The 20,323-nt window shown below is 39.5% G+C and overlaps 2 protein-coding genes across 3 annotated transcripts; one reads left to right on the forward strand and one right to left on the reverse strand.

The window, feature by feature from the left end:
• The first annotated feature begins 548 nt into the window (after positions 1 to 548).
• Positions 549 to 14,974, forward strand: srpk1a (SRSF protein kinase 1a). Of its 2 annotated transcripts, none has more exons than XM_039604518.1 (16): positions 549 to 672; positions 1,332 to 1,386; positions 6,210 to 6,337; positions 6,646 to 6,754; positions 6,896 to 6,983; positions 7,285 to 7,372; positions 7,880 to 7,986; positions 8,816 to 8,981; positions 9,068 to 9,093; positions 9,225 to 9,447; positions 9,551 to 9,934; positions 10,115 to 10,215; positions 10,528 to 10,635; positions 10,875 to 10,944; positions 11,979 to 12,071; positions 13,584 to 14,974. In XM_039604518.1, exons 1-16 carry the CDS (start codon positions 660 to 662, stop codon positions 13,766 to 13,768), a joined length of 1,944 nt encoding a protein of 647 aa, XP_039460452.1. In that variant the 5' UTR covers positions 549 to 659; the 3' UTR covers positions 13,769 to 14,974. The 2 variants fall into 2 exon arrangements, with proteins under 2 accessions (XP_039460452.1, XP_031582235.1); XM_031726375.2 differs by lacking the exon at positions 11,979 to 12,071 and adding an exon at positions 13,170 to 13,262.
• Positions 13,865 to 19,360, reverse strand: lhfpl5b (LHFPL tetraspan subfamily member 5b). The gene is made up of 3 exons (XM_031726356.2): positions 18,952 to 19,360; positions 16,356 to 16,592; positions 13,865 to 15,152 (listed from the first exon to the last, which is right to left on the reverse strand). Exons 1-3 carry the CDS (start codon positions 19,358 to 19,360, stop codon positions 15,142 to 15,144), a joined length of 657 nt encoding a protein of 218 aa, XP_031582216.1. The 3' UTR covers positions 13,865 to 15,141.
• Between the last annotated feature and the right edge of the window lie 963 nt (positions 19,361 to 20,323).

The following is a 20,323-nucleotide window of genomic DNA, read 5'->3' on the forward strand; positions in this document are numbered from 1 at the left end:
AATAACAAAATTATATTTTTCACAATTTTTTTGCTGTGACAGTTTGAGTTGCATGATCTTGCACTTGGCTTGTAAATTAAACAGCTTTTTTATACGTTAAACCTTGTTGTTGATGTTGTAATGTCCGAAAAAAAAAAAAAAACATGATAAAAGATATTGCACTACGTTATCCGTGTAAAATATTTGGTAATACTAATATAGAAACTATTAATTTGAGCCTGCCAAGTGTCCAGCTACGTAAATTCCAGTCTGTGCCTTTTAACAAACCATGCAGTCAGCTTGTTCTGTACCGCTATCAGCATCCAGTATAACAAAGGTTACCAACACTTTAATATTAATCCCAATGTGGGCACAAACCACTGAATCACGTCACCAATCAGGCAGCTCATTTAACCCACCTACCTACACTGCTGCCTTAGTTAAAAACATGCACGAAAAGTAAATAAAAGGTTAAATTCCTGAACTGCACGGCTATCAGTGAGGCTGCTTTAAATACTTCTTTATAAGGCAGTTTGCCCTAAAATCCATAAAAACTGTTTGATACACGGGCAGAGACGTCACCAGGGAAGCTCCCCTTCGACATAGCGAGCCAGTGCGCATGCGTGGAACATTCGATCACTGGCTGTGTAGCTAACGGCTAAGCTACGGATCCAGCAGACATGGAGAGGAAAGGTAAATCTTTACGCGACACGTTGCACGCTGTGTGACTGGTGTAACACATTGTGTGTGTGGTTTGCCGTTACAGTCGATGTTGTCGTGCAGTGACAAATATAAAAACACTATTTTTCGCCGAGCAGCATACATTGTGATACGTGGTTTAATTGAACGCGTCTATCACGCACTGAGCTGGAGCGTTAGCCCTCTAGACGTTAGCTTTAGCTTCAATAGGACATGTCAGGATTAGCTCGATACATTTAGCTCTCCAGCTCCTTCCATTTTAAACACAGCCCGAAACACCGGCCACGGTAACCGTGCGTTCATGTATGAGTCCATAATTAGCCGCTGTAGTGGCTGAAATCACTTCACGCCACATTACCGTGTTTGAGACGAGCGTTGCCTAGGTGGGAAGCTCAGTGATGTGACTTAACGTTGGATGGGTTCTGGCAAACCGACACATGCACTGACACTGATTTTAGATACTGTTAGGTGCAAACATGACCCAGCACGATGCATAATGAACGTTGGGGTGAGGTAATTGTTTATTTCAGATGGCTTCGTTTGTTTTGTCTTGAGTGTCAGCTGGAAATCAACAAGGCAAACAGACAATGGTTAAAAAAAAGAAAAAGGAAAAAAAGAGAGATCTCCTGTTTTTTTCTATTCTTTTTTTGCAGTGCTGGCACTGCAGGCGAGGAAGAAGAGGGTGAAAGCAAAGAAAACCAACAAAAAGTGAGTCACTGCTCCATTTAAACGTCATTCCCTCTTATGTGTGTCCCGTTTTTTAGGACACCCGCACATGAGCAAGTATTTTGTCAGCTGTACTCAATCAAAGCAGGTTGTTTGTTGCACTTTGGTGTATTTGCTGCTGTTCTGACATTGGAGAAGCTGTTAGAAAGGCCTTTGACTGCTTGTTTGCACTTAAACTTTGTTTTGGTCTGCACACGCCACAGCTTTTTATTTTTGCTCTAACCTTAACACGGTTTACAGTGCTTTAGTAAAAAACAAAAAACAAAAACAAAACACAAATTTTGGGTGCTCTGTAAGCCATACCTGAAATATAATATTTAAACACTGTGATCACCTGAAAATATTTCTGAATGATTAGTTGCTGTAAATAGGGCTGTCAAGCGTTGATCTCCAGTACCGATTGTTTTGGTGTGCCCAACAATCTAGTAATCATGCTTGCACCAGTGGCATCCTCCAGAGCGTTACATAACAGCTAGTGCTATATTTAAAACAAGAGAATGAAGAAGCCCACATCAGCCCACCGAAGCATGGTGTTTAACTGAAAACAGCACCATTGAGGATACTCTCCTCCTGACAACGTTATCTTCATGGCTCGTACTTGTATGTTTTATTAGCTGTAAGAATCATGTGATACCAAGAAACTAAATGCAACTTAAAGCAGAGCAGCTGCATTCTGCAGTAATCCTAGCACATTGAGCACTGCATTTATAGACGAACAAAACAACCTTAGAGGACATAATGGGGTGGACTGGTTAATGTTTTGAAGTGCTGTGAGAGTCTCAAGGAAAATGTGCATCAGACACTTGTCCTCACACCCAAAAGGATGAGCACCATTAAAACGAGGTGCACACACCCAATATTAAAGCTTTTTATAATGAAAGGATGACTAACTGAGACTGGCTCTGCATTCAAATATGCTTCATCTGCTTTCTCTCTTTGTGAATGAAAATGCACGAGTGAGTATGTAATTTAGACGATGTATTTATTTGCATGTTGAAGTGAATTTGAAAAGCCATGCATTTACCTCTCAAGATGCAAAAAAACATGTTTTAAAATAATATGTTATTAATGCAGCAATGTAAATATTAAAGCAGACAACACGAGAACTGTACAGATAATCAGTATTAAATTACTGCCTCGTTTTACCAGCTTTATGATACTTAAAATATAATGAATGCGTTTCAGATTTAAAGCTTGACTAGAAAGTCAAGATTCATATAAAGTAATTCAGTAATTATTTGAATCGGTTTATTTTGTCATCCTTGGGCAAACATGCACCGCTTCAGCTGACCGTGTCAGGCACAAAGAAGTAGGTTGCAGGATTACGTAGAAAACCAGCAGCTCATTTATGAAACACTGGAGCCCAGTTGTAGGAATTTAGTTGAATGTGATCTCTGCTCTCTTGGCTCCAGTAGAGATGAGCAGGCTTAATCTGCTCTGTGGAGGAAGTAACATCAGGCTGTTTGGCTTTCAAGTAAATATTAGGAACTGAACTACTGGCAAAGCCAGAATGTATGTGGTGACACATATAAACATGGAAAGAATATGTTCTGTTATTTAGGGCTTGCAGAGCCATGAAAAAAAATATATACAGAAATATGTTTCAAATATGCATTTAGAAAAGAACTGGATGTCCTGTTTTCCATTATGTCGGGTTTGATCAAGCTGTTGCCGGAGTTTTAGTCAAAATGAAAGTCTGCACACAGTGATTTATATTTGAAAAATGCAATATGCACAGACATTTCATTTGTCTGACAGCTTGACATAATGACCATATAACTCACTTAGTAATTTTGGAACATAATTTGCTTGCAGGCTTGTACGTCTGCTTGTAATGTAGCCACAGTTTTCTGTCCCCTTATTCTGGAAACTTCTCAGTATTCAGTCTGATTCAGCAAGGTTGATGTTGTCTTTCATAATGCGGATATATACACACACACACACACACACACACACACACACACACACACTAGGCCTGCAGTAAAATGAATAAAACAAACATATGGTGACAGTTGAATTGCTATGTTGACTGCAGCATGCGTTTCCTTAAATGCTTTCTTTAATTTGGTTGTGTGATATTCCTTGGCAGAAGGCGTGCCAGTGTGGTATTATTGTGGTAGGGTTGTTTTGACAGGCCAACTTCTTGTTTTGGTTTACACTATGGTTAAAAGCAGACGTTCAAATGCAGTTTAAAAAAAAATCATTGACAGCGATTTAGATGGTATCTGCTTAAATTTTCTGCTTGCAGTTTGTCACTGTGCCAGTGCTCGGTTACACATTTAGGAATCTTTATTAATATAATAACCGTTTGAATATTTTAATAGTTAAACATTGCTTCGATAGCTGCAAGATTTGTTTGAAACTAAGTTTTGGACACACCTTGCTATTTTGTTAAAACTAATTAAACTTGGTTGCAACAGTCGTTCATTAATCTTTCTTTACTGATAACAAGGTCAAAGCAAGAAACTGGAGGCAATTACACTGAAACTTGTGGTTTAATTTCAAGGGGACATGATCCAAATTAACAGCCTGCTATGACTTTAATGGACTTTTATCTGCTACTGCTCTATTGTTTTGCCTTGCAAATATTTGCCTTTAATGTGGGTTTATGTTTGGTTAAGTGTAACTGTCAAACTAGTGTAATAATTCAAAACTGTTTTTTATTTATGGTCAGAAATGGTCATATGCCAAAAATACTCACTCAGCCATTGAATTCAGTCATGTCCACAGATGTATAAAATAGGGCACCTGCAGACCGTCTATAGAAATTTGTGAAACTGTGAAATCCAGCGTGGTACCATGATAGGATGCCATCTGTGCAGCAAGTACAGTTGTGAAATTTCTTCATTACTAAACATTCCAGAGTCAACTGTTAGTGGTATTATAATAAAGTGGAAGCGATTGGGAACAACACCAAGTTTGCCATTAAGTGGTAGGCCACATAAATTTACAGAGCAGGGTCACCAGATGCGGAGGTGCATAGTACACAGGTCACCAACTTTCTGCAGAGTCACCTGCTACGGACCTCCAAACTTCACGTGGCCTTCAGATTAGCTCAAGAATAGTGTACAGAGAGCATCATGGACTGGGTTTCCAGGAGCGAGCAGTTGCATCCAAGCCACATGTCACCAAGTACAGTCCAGCGCATCAGATACAGTGGTGTAAAGCACGCCACCACTGAACTCTAGAGGAGTGGAGTTTTTTGGAGTGAAGACTCATGCTGTTCTCTTTGTCTAGTAATCTGATGGATGAGTCTGGGTTTGGCAGTAGCCAGAGAAACAGAACTTATCTGACTGCATTGTGCCAAGTATAAAGTTGGGAAGGAATTATGGTGTGACGTTGTTTTTTTCAAAACTTGAGCTCTGTCTTTTAGTTTCAGTGAAAGGAACTCTTATAGCCCTTTTTCCACTAGTACCTACATGATTTGACTCTGTTTCGGTCATTTTCAATTACAATCAAGTACCACTTAACATGGGGTATTTGTATGCGACATGAACACCACAACAATGGAGGAGCATACACCTGCTGCTCGGAGTATAACTTTTTTTTCGAGGGACCACAGTGGGAGGTTTTTTTTTTTTTCTTTCTTTTTTTTCTTTCCGTTTTCCTCGTTGCCAGGTTTAAAAAATTAGTAGGTACTAAAAAAATGCCTATTACCATGGTACTACCACCTAATGGAAAACTCCTAAAAACTGTGTCGAGCCGGCCCAAGTAGGTACAAGTGGAAAAGGTTTATTAATGCTTCAGCATACCAACACAATGTCATGCTTCCAGCTTTGTGGGAACGGTTTGGGGACCAGTGCACAAAGCAAGGTCCATGTCACCTCATGAGGAGTCCTCACCTCAACCCAAGTTACCTCATAGTTTCTTCATATTACACATAGGCATTTTTTATTTTTTTTTAAAGAGGTAGTTGTGGGTTAATTGAAGTCTGCAATGAAAGATGAGATATTACCCTGGAGTAAAATTTTATTTGTTGTTGACATTTCACATTTTCACAGTGATTGAAATGTGACTGTGGATGTTTACAGTTATAACCCTTCTTTATGATAGATTTATAAAACAGTTGTCTATTTGTAGCTTTATACATACACCAAATGTACACCAATTATTTATTTATTTTTTGCAGTCAGCCCCCGGTGTCATCTGTTTAAGAACGAGTGGTTCTTGTCATGTTTGATTATTTTGTGTGAGAGGCTTTTTAATAAATACTGTGTTATATGGGTTATGTTTATGCAACAAAAAACTTGGCTGATGAGCAAGTTCTTCCTGTCTCTAGTTACCCATTTATACAAGAGCTGATTTTGAAACGTCTATGTCCGTCACTGTGACTGATCATCCAGAGCAGGCACACTCTATGTTGGTGCTTAGCTAACATGATTATGTTGTTCAGTAAAGTATTAGTGTTAGAGTGAATTACTCAGTTGCTAACGCTAGCTAGTTAATGCCACTTACTTTTGAGCCAATTAAGGTCAGATCCCAGGAGAGGCAGGAGAACGTTCCCACTGCTTTTTAATGCATCTGTTTAAGTTAAACTCTACAGCTGTTCATCAGTTCTGCAGTGCTGAGCAGTGTTTGGAAGTAAAAGGTTGAGCTTTGATTCTTTCCTGCTATGTAGAAGAGTCGAACTCATCGGTTATCAATGAGCTGCAGTCTTGTTCAGTTAGTCTCATCTGCATGTCCTGTAATAAAATCCTCTCATCCTGGGCACGCCTTATTGTTGAGCTAATATTTGATAAATGGACGGTAAATGCATCAGAACTCTGTTCCATCGAAGTCTTTCATAATTGTTGTTTTTACATCAGGCAGCCAGCCAATCCCAGAGCTCGACAGCAACCTCAGGCTGAAGCCTCCCCTCAGGAACCTGAGGAACCTGAAGAGATCCTTGGCTCTGATGATGAAGAGCAGGAGGACCCCAATGACTACTGCAAAGGTGGGTTCCTCTTTACTTTTTGCATTCAAAGGCACACTATATTGCACTGTATTTGATTAACTACTCTTTCAAGTTTTTTTGTTTGTTTGTTTTTTTCCCCAGTAGAAAAATGATACCAGAGTATTAGTGATTCACACCTTAGTTTAAACAGATAAATCAATATTTGGTATGACTGTTTCAATAAACGGTGTCGCTTCGGTTAGTTGTGACCTGTTATTACAGTGAATGTTATTTCACTGGCTGTTCTGTATATATATACATGCTCACCTCTTTATTTATCTAATCAGCTTGAATTTCTTATCTTTTAGGTGGCTACCACCATGTGAAAGTAGGAGACCTTTATAATGGAAAATACCATGTAATTCGGAAGCTCGGCTGGGGACACTTCTCCACCGTGTGGCTCGCCTGGGATATTCAGTATGAGAAAAACTTTACTGCATATTTATAATTCATGTTTTGTTTTTGAGACTTGACATTGGATTCCAGATGCAGCAGCAGCTGGCTCAGAGACTGTTTACTTTGCTTCCTGTTAGTGAACATTACATTCTGTGGTTGCAGGGTAAAGAGGTTTGTTGCAATGAAGGTGGTGAAGAGCGCAGAGCACTACACAGAAACAGCACTGGATGAGATAAAACTGCTCAGATCTGTGAGTATCAGATTTAGTTGCATATAGTAGGTTTTATGATGAAATCTCTAATCAGTAAGCGCAGGAAGTGTTCACTAATTAGTTGTGGGGATATCTGGAGACACATCAGAGTGTACAGCAACGTGTTGCAAGGACAGCAGGGCTTTGCTTACACTACAGCTTTTACACATGTTTATTCATCTAAACATGTGACTTGCATGCGTTCCAGCACGTATGTTCACACAGTTTTACATGTAAATGATGTGTGTGGGTCCCCCACCAATTTTTTTTTTTAAATTTTTTTTCATTTTTTTGTCTGTAGGTAAGAAACTCTGACACGAATGATCCCAACCGAGAGATGGTAGTCCAGCTTTTAGATGACTTCAAGATCTCTGGCGTCAATGGAACCCGTATCCTTCACAGCCAGATATAACAGATGTTTCCGGGTTTTTAATATTAGTCACATTTGATTTGTCAAATTACCTCCTGCTGGGATGGAAAAAAAACCTAAAACAAAAACTTGAGTCTTATTAGAAATGTTTTTGTTTGTTTGTTTTTTGTTTTTTTAAATGTACAGAACTTTCTTTCCCTTCATGTCCATGTCAGGTAAAAAGCTGTATGCAAGTAAGAAAGTAAACAACAGGTGAGGGTGTGACAAATGGAATCTTATGTGTCCCAAACAGACCTCCACCCCCATCACAACACTTTAGTTGGGTAAGATCCCCTGAATGCCTGAGGGGTTGCTGTAGTTGTAACACGAGAGGCTCTAACAAAAGCGTATGGGTTGGATATCTACGTGTCCTGTCTTCAGCATAAACAATGCCACTCCTCATTTAGGTAGTTGTTTTTTCCTTTTTTTTGTTTTCAATTTTGCTTTACCGGTATTACTTTGCCATCTTAACTGCTCCAATCTTCAGACGTCTGCATGGTGTTTGAGGTGTTAGGACATCACTTATTGAAATGGATAATAAAATCAAACTACCAAGGACTGCCCCTGGCTTGTGTGAAGAGCATCATACGACAGGTAAAGTGAGACCCACAGGCACACCTTTTGAATGCCTATGACTCATCATTAAGGCTTGGTAGTTCACAAGAGTTGTGTAGCCTGCAGGCTGCATGATAGATGGAAAACAGTCAGGGTAGAGGAAGCTGTGATAACTTTACATATTAACAATAAGCTGCTTAACAAAACAGATGGGGAGTGAGGCAAAACAAAGGGGGCTTTTTTTCATGGTTAAACAAATGACTAATTCAGCAGTTAATTGCACAGCTCATCTGTGGATTAGTGTTGTGTATTCCACAGCTTTTTATTTGATGTCCTTTGAAAAACAGCAAATGTTCCTTTTATTAAAATTTTCTTAGATTGTTAAGCTTTTGTGTTCTCTTAAAGGGACCCTTTTATGCTTTCTCTTAATGTTCTGTTATATGCTGTGTTTGTTACATGGATGGATTTTCAATAAGCACCACTAAGGTTTAAAATAATGATAGTATCATTGTGTATTAACTACAAACCAAACGCTCCAGCTTCAGACTGCCCTGGGGATTCTTTTTAAGACTTTTTTTTTCTAGTCTTGGCTCCTTTCCTTTAAAGGGAGAAGAACTAAAATATTTTGTTTCAGAGAGGATAAACTGAGGGGCTGCAGCAAAGCCAAATGTGATTAATAAGGATTATTTATGAACTCTGAATTGTGCAAAGCTAGTATATTTGTTTCCAAGAAAAGAAAAACCTGAAATTTGACGCAAAAGTTTCCTTATGTTTAGTTGGTAAAGGTTTTGTGTCCAAGTCAGTCTGATTGGTTAATTTGATCTACACAATCAGATAACCATTTTCCATTAATGTTTTTTTTTTTAAGGTTCTCCAAGGTCTGGACTACCTGCACACAAAGTGTCATATCATCCACACAGACATCAAGCCGGAGAACATCCTGATGAGCGTAGATGAGCCTTACGTACGGAGGCTTGCAGCTGAAGCCACAGAGTGGCAGAAGGCTGGGGCGCCTCCTCCCTCTGGTTCAGCGAGTATGAGACGTGCATGCACACACACTTTTATATCTGCATTCATAGGTTTAGTACAGGTTTTGACTTATCTCATGTTCTCTTTACAGTAAGCACAGCGCCAGTTCCAAAACAGGTACAAGACTTTGTTTTTTTTCACTTTCTGCTTAGATATTAGCCTCCTATATGTTTTTATTTATTTTTTTTAGTTTACTTTTAAATCAGTCCTATAAATGTGTAAACCTTTCCTTTTTTTGTCTTTGACAGACAGTAAAAATGTCCAAGAACAAGAAGAAGAAGTTAAAAAAGAAGCAGAAGCGGCAGGCGGAGCTGCTGGAGAAGTGCATCATGGACCTTGAGGAAATGGAAAAGACCACAGAGATACGAGAGGATGATGAAGATGAAGACGACCCACAGACTGAAAAGGGACGAGCCTGTGCGCCTCTCAGACAGGTGTCTTTTGTAGAGCTAGGAAACGAGGAAACAGATGGTAAGAAGCTAACATCAGAGAAGTAATGTGTTCTGCAAAATTTGCAAAGCAGCCAAAAAATCTGATATGAATCAACTGAAAATAAATTTTCTGATACTTTCAGGGAGCACTTTGAATGCAGATCACACGAGGGTGGGACCAGAGGAACTGTCTGAAATGAACTGTAATGGCCATGTGGAGGAGAGTGACTTTCAGCATAGCGATGAAGACCAACACAATGGCAATGCAGAGTGCACAGAACAATGTGGCTCTCCAGAGGATCAACACGTGGAGTCTCCTCTCCACTCCATGTACAACGGTGTTGAGTCTACAGATTTCAATGAGGTGTACACAGAGACTAAAGGAACTGGGGCTCGTAGCCGTGGAGTTACTGAGAAACGCTTTTCTGCTGGGCTGGAGGACGGAGAGCTGGAACAAGGCATTTTAGAAGAAGATGGAGAGGATGGGTCCAACTGTCCCTATAGAAACCAGGAAGATGCAAGAAATGGTCAGTAAGCCGAAATTGATTGGTTTAGGTTTTTAGAAGCTGTTTGCTGTCGCTGAGCTGCTTTGGAAATTTAACAAAACCATGTGAACTTTGAAATATTGATTATTATACTTATCATTTATTCAGTGTTTATCCCATTGTTTTATTCAATGTCACTGCTTCTCTCTGTGCTTTATAAAGGCAAGCTGACAGCAGGATCCCTGCTAGTTAACCCACTTGAGCCACTCAATGCAGAAAAGATCAAGGTCAAGATTGCAGATTTGGGAAATGCCTGCTGGGTGGTGAGTAGCCTGCTAATGACCAAAGGGATTTCCTCATAAGAGATGAAACGGTACAGCCAGGGACACATCGAGTGTCATCTAGCTACTGAGAGTAATGTTTCGGTATTCCTGCTTTTTATGGTTTTAAATGAGAAATCATTTACCAGATGGGAGTGTGATCCAGATTTCAAATTGAGCATAGAGGCCATTTATATTTTCAATCATTTTTATTCTCATGTAAAATATTTCCGTTTTTCAGTGGGTTATTGCTACACATGATGAAACCTACTTGTTATACGTTTGTGTTTTCGTATTTGTCTTTTTTCCTCTCAGCACAAGCACTTTACCGAAGACATCCAGACACGACAGTACCGGTCTTTAGAAGTACTTATTGGTTCTGGCTACAGCACACCAGCTGATATTTGGAGCACAGCCTGTATGGTGAGAAATTTTCTCTGTATCAAACTATTTATATAGTGCCAAAAGGTGCTTAAACTCCCCCCAAAAACTGAACAGAACAAAAAACATTATCTGAAGGAGGGAAAAAAAATCCATTGTATCTTAAAGACTCAAGTAGCATAATGAGTCTAGTCAGTGGTGGGAGGGATTCATTGAAATTTGGACAGATGGCTTCATACTGTTTCTTTTTTTCCCCCTCCCTGTGTTTGTATTGTCCTCAGGCCTTTGAGCTTGCCACAGGGGACTACTTGTTTGAACCACATTCTGGGGAAGATTATTCCAGAGATGAAGGTATTGCCTGGTCTTCCTGTACTTTGTGTTTAAAGTACAAGTTTTAACTCTAGATCATTAATTCTCAGAGCTTGATTTAGTAGATGTATTGAAATGTGTTTCACTGGTGAGTGAGATTTCTGTTTCATATTACTGCTACTGTTAAAAGCACCGTAGTGTTGTTAAATCTTCTCTTATCGGTGTTGAACTGTTGAATTATTTAAAATGTCCAATATGCATGCAAGTTCTCACCTTCACTGGAGCTCTAGTTACAGTGCACTTTGCACAGTGTTAACATGTTAATGAGGTGCTCCATTAATGGCTTTGAATTCAGAAGAAATATTGTAAAGTATGAAAAGTATGAGCATTCCTGTGTGTATTTCCTGTCTAACAACTTGAGCCACTTTTTTACCGCACTGGAGATGGGGCCATCTCTTCAATTCTCTTCTCACCTTTTCCTCACCTCCTTGTTACTCATACTTCATGTTTGATCCATTTTCACCTCATATTTTAATTGAAACATAAGGTGAAAATGGAATTTTGGCTTGCTGCTTAGCTCAAAGTTTCCATATTAACTTGATTCTGCTCTGGCATGTCTGCTATGTGCTGACCTTTAACTTTGACTTTCCTGGAACATCCTGCAGCTTTTTCACCTGCTGTCACATAAACCATGGCTTACTGTTCTATAAATGCTTTGTGTTTAACGTTTTATTAGATTTTTTTAGTAAACTTGCATCAGTCTGCTTTTTGTGTTTTACTGTATATCTTTGTGGGCTGTGCTTTAATGCAGACTTCCCATCTTGCTTTATAGTTATCATTTTTCTGAAATACAACAGTGAATGAGCTCCATGTGTTCAGATGTTTTCAGTAGGTTAATTCAGGCTGTTGATACATGTGCTATTTGTCACACTAGACTGTCATCATCATCATTGTAATCATCATCCTTTGTTCCTAATACAATATGTTCCACTTGACTGTTTGCCATCTCCTCTCCAAACTCCCTGTGACTTTCCATCTTCCTCCTCCTCTTCTCCTCTGATGTGCCTCATTTCCAGACCATCTTGCTCTCATGATTGAGTTGCTCGGTAAAATCCCCCGACACTATGCTCTGAGTGGAAAATACTCACAGGAATACTTCACCAAGAGAGGTACGCCAGCACCTCTGTCTTTGGCTCACTCTGGGAAAGGTGGACAAAGAGGGTCAAGGCAGGAGGTTAACTTCAGTCAGCACACTCAAATGGTTTTGTGCAGGCCCGTCATCAAAGCAAGAAACTCAGACCAATAAATGTCAGCCTCTTTGAACCACTGATCATGATTCAAGTGTTGTTCTGCCAAAGACTGCCTGGCAGAGCCTTGTACACTGCCTTTAGACATTTTGGCTAGGTGCTTGATGCCGTATTGGTCCCTGCTGAGGAGAATCAGAATGACCTTTTTCCTCTGCGTGGAGTCCACTGCGCAACAACAGTGTTTTTATAAATGTAATTTAATCAGTTTCCTTTAATGAAACAAGTCACAGGGGAAAAAAAGGCAAGAACCCTTTACTTTTATAAGTCAGTGTATTTATTTCAGAATATAAACTTTTAATGTACTCAAAGTACACACGTTTACAGAAATATGATAATTAATGTAAGATGGTTTTAATTAAGGATGTCTATAAGGGATTAACTGACAGTCTTGATGTAACCTTTTTAAGGTCCCTGAGTGGGAGTTGTTTTGTTGATATGTACCAAGGTTACTGCAAATGTTAAGACCTCTGTTACAGTTATGGATAAAATGACAGTGAAGTTGATGAATAATTAACACAAAGTACAAAAACATGATTTTTTTTTTTTTTTTAATTTTTTGATTTATTATTATTTAAAGAATGGCCAGTTTTAGATGTATTTTTCTGACATTTTTCAGAGTTTCTTTATCTGGGCCTGTCTTGTCAATCTACAACTGGTGGGAATTGTTTTTGTTCCCTGCTCAGTCTGAAAAGCTTCAGTGGAAAAAACCCCAAACTGAACAATAAAAAAGAGCTAAAGGTTAATGAACCTTACAGCTCTGTTTTATAACTTTCTAACTTCTGGTCTTTACACCTCGTCCTCTGCCAACAGTGAGGCTGGTGTGTGTGATGTCACCCAGGCCTCTCTCTCCCTCCCTCTGCCCTCCACCCACACACCCAGAGTGGGCCTGTGACTGGGTCCACTGTCTGATGAATTTGTTTGTCTTGTCTGTCTTTTCTCTTGCAACTGTCTGCTGTATAGACCATATAGCACTGATCATTGAGCTGCTGGGGAGTGTCCCACGCAAACTCATAATGTCCGGCAAATATTCCAAGGATTTTTTCACCAAGAAAGGTAAAACAGAAGCTTTACTGTCAAGATTCGAGTGAGAGTTACTGACTGTGCTTTGGAATATTCCCTACTTGAATCCCAATTGCTGCATATTCATACATTTGAATATACATGTAAAAATGTCTCCAGTGTATATTACAGTTCAAAAGAACAGGCCTTCTTTAAAAAGCAATTACAAGGTAACTATTTAATCAGTGTCATTTGTCCGATTAAGACTGTATGTGCAGTTTTGCAGACATGACTGTCCTTGAAGTGAAGTTTAAAATGGGGAAGTTTTTGTACTCTGTAGTGGTGTGGTTCTGATGCAGTACTGTCTGTCTGCAGGTGATTTGAAACACATCACTAAGTTGAAGCCGTGGGGACTGCTGGAGGTGCTGATTGACAAATACGAGTGGCCCCGCGAAGAAGCAGAGTGCTTCACTGACTTCCTTCTTCCCATGCTGGAGCTTATTCCAGAGAAAAGAGCCACGGCCGCAGAGTGCTTGCGCCACCCCTGGCTCGCCCTCTAGTGGACACCTCCAGCTATTGAACCTCCCTTCCCTCCCACCTCCTCCAGAGACTGCAACAGATCACTTTCCAGTTTGGGCATATCAGATGGATATTTATTTTTCTTTATTCTTTCTTCTTTTTTTGGTTAGATGTTTTGAATTTCTTATGTTCTTGTTTTTGAGCTAATGCTTCTGTGTACGTTTGCTTTGCATTAGTTGGTTCTCAGTGTGATGTCAGGAATCCAGTGGATTTTTTTTTTATTACTTTGTGCTCATGTTGGCTCCAACTGCTGTGCTCCGTTCACCCTCCTAAGGAAGTCTGTCATTGTACTGCTAGTGACTCATCCTTGTTTGTTACACTCCTGCACTAAAACCTAAACAAACCAAGGATATGTAGCCTTTATTGGTCATTTTTGTTCCCTAAAACTCTTTTCCCACAACTTTTCAGTAGTGACTTAAAAAAAACAAAACAAAAAAACAAAACAAAAAAAACAAAACAAATCCCATTCAACATTTGAAATACACTTTGTATTTGTAAAGAAGGTTTTAGGAAGTTTCACACTGGGCTGACATGTACACTGACTTTGGGTAACTTTCATTTCATGCATTTCTTCAGGCAGGGTCACTGTTTGATAAAGTAGGTCATGTTTAGCCATAGCAATTCCGTTATCACCTGGTATTTAGTATCCTTAGTTAATTATAATAGGGATCTTTCATTTTCATGGGAGGCTGGCATTCTCATTCACCTATTACAATTCAGGTATATAGTATTTTAAAGGTTTCAACAAGACAACATGTTAAGAAGCCCAATCTTAAGGAGGAAAAAAAAAAAGTGAAAATAAACTGTATATATCTGTACCAAAGAGTTTGCCTTTATGTATATTACAGTTATGTACAGTTTTTAACAAATCTTATATCTTAGCTAAAATTGTTTAGCTGGGTAGCTGTGTTTTAATAAAGTGTATGGAAGGTGTGTTTGAGCTCAGTTGTATGTGTGGTCAACTGTTCAATAATGTCACTGTTTTTACCATCGAAATGGTGAGATCTGATGTTATGTAATGGTGTCCCAAACAGATCATATCCAAGTAACCTATGTTATCTGTCGAAACCTATGGGGGAAAAACAAAAACTTACATTGGTGTCAGATTCAAGAACATAAACTCTGTGTGAGTTGTCAACTTACAAAGCTGTACAACACACCATACAATAAAACAGATCTTCATACAATACATGATTTTGGTGGGCTTGTTTATTGGGTATTGTGAAATATAGTAAAATAAGGAAGCACAAAATCGTATTAATCAAAACCACAGTAAACATTAGAAGGCAAGAGAGGTGAAAACCTAAGGTGCATCATGATATTTCACACTGGCCCTGAAGGTCTGTGGATTCAATCAGGGGTTTTCTGTAAAAGAAACAAAAAGAAAAATGTTTGTGGACACCAGGGCTGAGATGGTTTGACCATGTGCAGAGAAGGGACTGGATATATTGGACACGGGATGTTGAACATGGATCTACCAGGCAGGAGGTGGAGCGGAAGAGCACACAGAAAATTAATGAATGTAGCAAAGGAGGATATGGAGAAAGTTGGTGTAACAGAGAAGAAAGCTAAGGATCCGGTGAGATGGAGGAAAACGATCTTCTGTGGGTAAGCCCTAAAGGGAGCAGATTTAATGGACTTCAGGCACTGGGACACTGGGCAAATTATGACCACAGATTAACTGTAAAACTGCTAATTTGATAAAGTTTATGGAGAAAAACTTTTTAACCTAATTACTAATTTGTTGAAAAGAACATGGCAGCACAACTTAGCTTCGAAAAGTTGCATCTGAACTAATCACAAGACGTCTGGCACAATGTCCTGTCAACAGATTAGACCAAAGTGAAGATATTTGGTGGTTCATAAAAACCCAAACATGGCATGTCAGCACAAACACCTCATACCAACTGTAAAGCACGGTGGTGGATCTGTCTGACAGCTGAAGCTTGGCCGAAAATGGGTCATTCAACATGACAAGAATCCCAAGCACAGCAGCAAATCTACAAGAAAACAGCTGTAATGCAAACTGAAAGCCCAGAAAGTCTGGACCTCAACCTGACTCAAATACTGTGGTGGGACTTCTTGAGATCTGTGTACAATTAAATGGAATTGATGAACTGAAGCGCAATTTTCGTAAACAAGAGTGAGTCAAAATTCCTCCACAGACACATGAGAGACTGATATAGTCAAACTGAAAACAACTTCAAGTAATTCTGCTAAAGGCGCTTCTACAAGATACTGAAACATGGGGTGTACTTAGTTTTTCACGGAACTACAAAGAGTCCTGTGGTAACTTTCTTTTTCACACGACTGTATATAAAGAACTCTGCAGAAAAATCTCCAATCTTGGATACGTTTCTTAAGGTGAAGCAAATTTTGCTAATGATGGCTCAAACCTTAACAGAGAGCAGGTATGCACAACAGCAGGACCTTGTAGCAGGCCAGTCTGAAAGGAATGTGGCTGTTTTATATGTCACACATTATACTTGTGCTATGCCAGCTATGACACATTAAAATATTTGTTTCTATACCCAGCATTCAGTCTGCATACCACCCCACAGCCCTCACCTGCTCCCTCCAGCTCAAAGTCATCTGGCAGAAGTTTGTCCTGCCGGTTGCCGAGTGTGAAGGACAGCAATGCCAGGAGCACGGCGTCAAGAATGCTGATGATGGCCAGGATGTAGGCCCAGCGCACCGTACAGTTTCCCAGCGTGTACTTATCTGTCTTCTGGCCGCACATCCTCTTCACCTCTGGAGAGTCCCAACCATCTGGGTAGATCATGCAGCCCATCACCATCAACACACCTGCGGGGGAAGGACATGGAAATGGCAGAGCCTTGTAATAATTACCTCTTGTGTGCTCTTACTTTGATAAATAATTATAATCCGGTGCTGTGGAGCCCCCAGTGCATGATAAGACATGATGTACCTCCATAAAGTGCCAAAGTTTTTATTTATTTACGGCTCAGCAAGGCAGATGATGCTCTGTGGAGCCATTTGCACGATGTACCGTTATGAAAGTTCTTAAATCTTAAATGCTATTCTTCCCGTAACGTCTCCTCTGGGCTTCCCCAAAAGCTACTTACAGTAGAATGCGAGTTTGCAGATACATGCCCATAAAGTTTTACAGGCTTTTATCGTGGCTAGTTTTCTTGCCCCTCATACGCTTTTAGGTGCAAATTTAGATCAGTTAACAACACAGCAACACCTGATCTTGTTACAGGTAACTAATATGCTATCGAAGGTGTCAGAGTCTGGGCTGAAACAGGATTCCTTATTGGCCACGGCGAAGAACAACCTCTAGAACAAACGCACATCACACCTGAAACTGGAGAGGTGAGAAGTCGACCCGTGATGGGATGAGCTCATTGTTTCACACCTGACTTGCAAGAGAAGCACAGGTCTCATGGCTCCTTTATAGCTGCCTCTTTAATTTGAGTTCTGGTATTGAGGTGGTGAAATATTTGGGCTATTACTTAAGAATAGTTATAATAAAACCGATGAACTGAACCTCATCAGACTTCTTTTTAAACTGGTAATTTATGGTCGCAAGAACTTTTGTTGACACTGTCATTGTCTGTTTCTATTGTATTAACAGAGCCATCAGGTGATGCATCAATATTATTCATACTGTGACATTTTAGGATTTAATTTGAAAAAAAAAAAAAAGTTTATGTACGGTCTTAAAGGAGAACTACAGTCAGGTGCATAGTTTGTAGGATGAAGATGAGATATGAACAGTTTTTCCTCTCTACACAATCACAATGAATTTTAAATCAAAAGATCAGCATATTTGAAGAGCAGACTTTCAGCTTTAATTCAAAGGGTTTAATTTTTTTTCTTTTTATTTTGCATGAACTGTTTTTTATACTCAATAACCCATTTACAGAAAGTGCCCATGAAAGTGCTTGTCAGTCAATTCTCCAATTATTTTGACAATTGACTGACAAGTACTTTCATGGCCAGGTGAGACCCGTTCCCTTGTTATTTCAAATAACAAGATTGACAAATGAAGCAGACATAATATCTGAAGCTGATTCAAAGTGTTGAATGTATATTATATAGATTTGTATTGTAATTTTAAACATGAAGACTGAAGAAGGCCATCAGTAGGCTAAAAAAAAAAAAAAAAAAAAATCAATAATAAACAATGTATCAACAATCTTAAACTCAACAACATCAAAAGGCCTGAAAGACCTCAGACGAGAACTAAAGTGGACGATGACAGAATTATTTCCATGGTTACGAAAAACAACTTCCCAACATCCGACCAAGTCGGGCTTTCTCTTGTGGAGGTAGGTGTGTCATTGTCAAAGTCTACCATCAAGAGCACAAACCACTGGTTGCACCCAAGAACAATAAAGCCACATTAGACTTGGCAGTAAGGATCCAAGTAAACATCTATAATGAATCAAAACATACTGAAAAACTAAGCCAAGAGTTTCAGAAGGCAAAGAAATGTGATATTCTTCAGCCAAATCAGTCATTGGATCACAACCCACAAAGCATGCTTTTCAGTTTCTGAAGACGAAACTGAATGCAGAGAGACCCACAAACAAGCAGCAGCTGAAGGTCAGTAAAGGTCTGGCAGAGCCCCTCAAGGGAGGATTTAGTGACATCCCTGTCAGTCACTGACTACAAGGGATTTTCATCCAACAATTAAAAAACAAAAATGTATTGGTTTGTCCACTTATTTTTTTTCCAGCTACTAAAAACGGTGGAATATGTTTAGAAACGGCTGTAATACTTCTATTGGACCCCTTTAATTATAGCTGTAAGTCTGCACTTCTGTCACATCTGGACTGTTTAAAATTAGCTTTAAATGTATGCGCTAGGTTTTATTTTATTAATATTTTTTAGCTGATCTTACAGTTTTGTGAATTTAGTGTTAGTTTTTCACTACAAACTATACAAAGACAAAAACAAAAAATGATCTTTGCTTACTGTTTAATGAAACATCGCATAGTCTTATGAACAATTACCCATACATTATAATATTTTACTCGTAAAAAAACATCTTAAAGATGGAGGTGAAATTAGTTTTATGATTACTTACACTGCTGTCAAATAAATGTAGTTGAGAAAAGCTAGTTTATAATATTAATCTGTGAACTGAAGTGGGATAAAGGGAATTTGAACTTTCCAACCAACTCTCTTCCCTCACCTGAGGCCAGCTGCATCCATGCACAGATCCTGTAGACGTTTCCTGCGTTGCAGAAGAAGAACAAACTGAAGCCGACCATGGTGCCTACAATCAGCAGCATGGAAGTCCCAACGAAGAACATGGCAGTCTTGAAGGCCGGTGAGGGGATGGAAGCGAAGTCCAGCATGCTGCCCTTGCAGACGAGCTCCGAGGTCAGCGCGTTGCCGATGCAGTAGTGAAAGAGGCCGAAATAGCCGGCCTGCGGGGTGTTGACGCTGTCCCCGATCCAGTAGGGCTGGATGAAGACCACCACGGTGATGATGACGAAGCAGATGGTAAACACGGCCCACATGACGCCGATGGCTCGTGAGTTCCTCACATAGTTGGTGTGGTAGATTTTGGCAGCTTCCTGCGCTGGAAGGAGGTCCATATCCACGAAAAGTTTGCGTCAGGCTTTTGAAAGAAAGCAGCTCTGTTAGAGGTTTGTTTATAGAGCTGGAAGGATATTCCCGCAGTCTTTATACACGCACACAGACACACACGGGTCGTTGCCTGGACTGGCTGAGGATTCAGCACCCTGGAGAGCACCACAGCTCCCTAATTAATGACGTTTCTCTGATGTCACAGATTGACAGCTACCCGATAAGGCTTGGTGTGAAGAGACAGTGCTACCCGCAAGTAACTAAGTATAATTTACTGTAAATTAACACAGCGCATTTGAATGAACTGCCGTACAGGGCTGTGTGTTACAGCTAATTAATTCATTGCATGCAGGCAAGAACAGGCGAGGTTAAAATAAACAACAGTTATTATTACACAGCCAGGAAACTCATCCATTTGATTCCGCTTTAATGTGAAAGAAAGTTCTTCGTGGTGTTTAATATTACAAACTTTTAACTAACTGCTTAAAAACACAGCTATTTATCCTGAATACTGCTTCAAAGATTAGTGTCAAGGCCAGCGATTTGTCAAACTATACGTTTTTATTTACATAAAGCCTACACAAGCCTGATTTTAACACTGTAATCCTTTTCTATAATTCTATTTTCTGAAATTAATCAGCTACTTGTGTTGCCCAAAGTGCAACCACAGGTAAATATAAACAGTAAACACTCTTTTTTTTAAACTTACATTTTTACGGTTTTAATTTTCTACCAACTCCCCTTTTCCCCAGTTTCCTTAAATGTCATAATCTGATATTTAACGAGCTTTAGAAACTCATGAATACGGAACCAGAACGAATAAGGTTTGCTGAAATTCATGGCTGATGAGCAGGAAGCTTCAAATAAAGGTTTACTGATATCAAATTCAATATTGTTCCAGCTGAGTCTTCTTATTGGAGTTCTGCTTATCTGGAAGCTAGTGCCAGCGACAGGAACACAATAAGTATTTT

The sequence above is a fragment of the Oreochromis aureus genome, linkage group 20, assembly GCF_013358895.1.
Source record: "Oreochromis aureus strain Israel breed Guangdong linkage group 20, ZZ_aureus, whole genome shotgun sequence".
Taxonomy (NCBI): Eukaryota; Metazoa; Chordata; class Actinopteri; order Cichliformes; family Cichlidae; genus Oreochromis; species Oreochromis aureus.

Coding starts and splice junctions, on each gene's coding strand:
- srpk1a (XM_039604518.1), top strand. Junction 9,448..9,550: donor AGGAAACGAGGAAACAGATG/GTAAGAAGCTAA, acceptor TGATACTTTCAG/GGAGCACTTTGAATGCAGAT. Junction 10,636..10,874: donor TTTGGAGCACAGCCTGTATG/GTGAGAAATTTT, acceptor TATTGTCCTCAG/GCCTTTGAGCTTGCCACAGG.
- lhfpl5b (XM_031726356.2), bottom strand. CDS start 19,360: ATGGACCTCCTTCCAGCGCAGGAAGCTGCCAAAATCTACCACACCAAC. Junction 16,593..18,951: donor ATGGATGCAGCTGGCCTCAG/GTGAGGGAAGAG, acceptor CTTCCCCCGCAG/GTGTGTTGATGGTGATGGGC.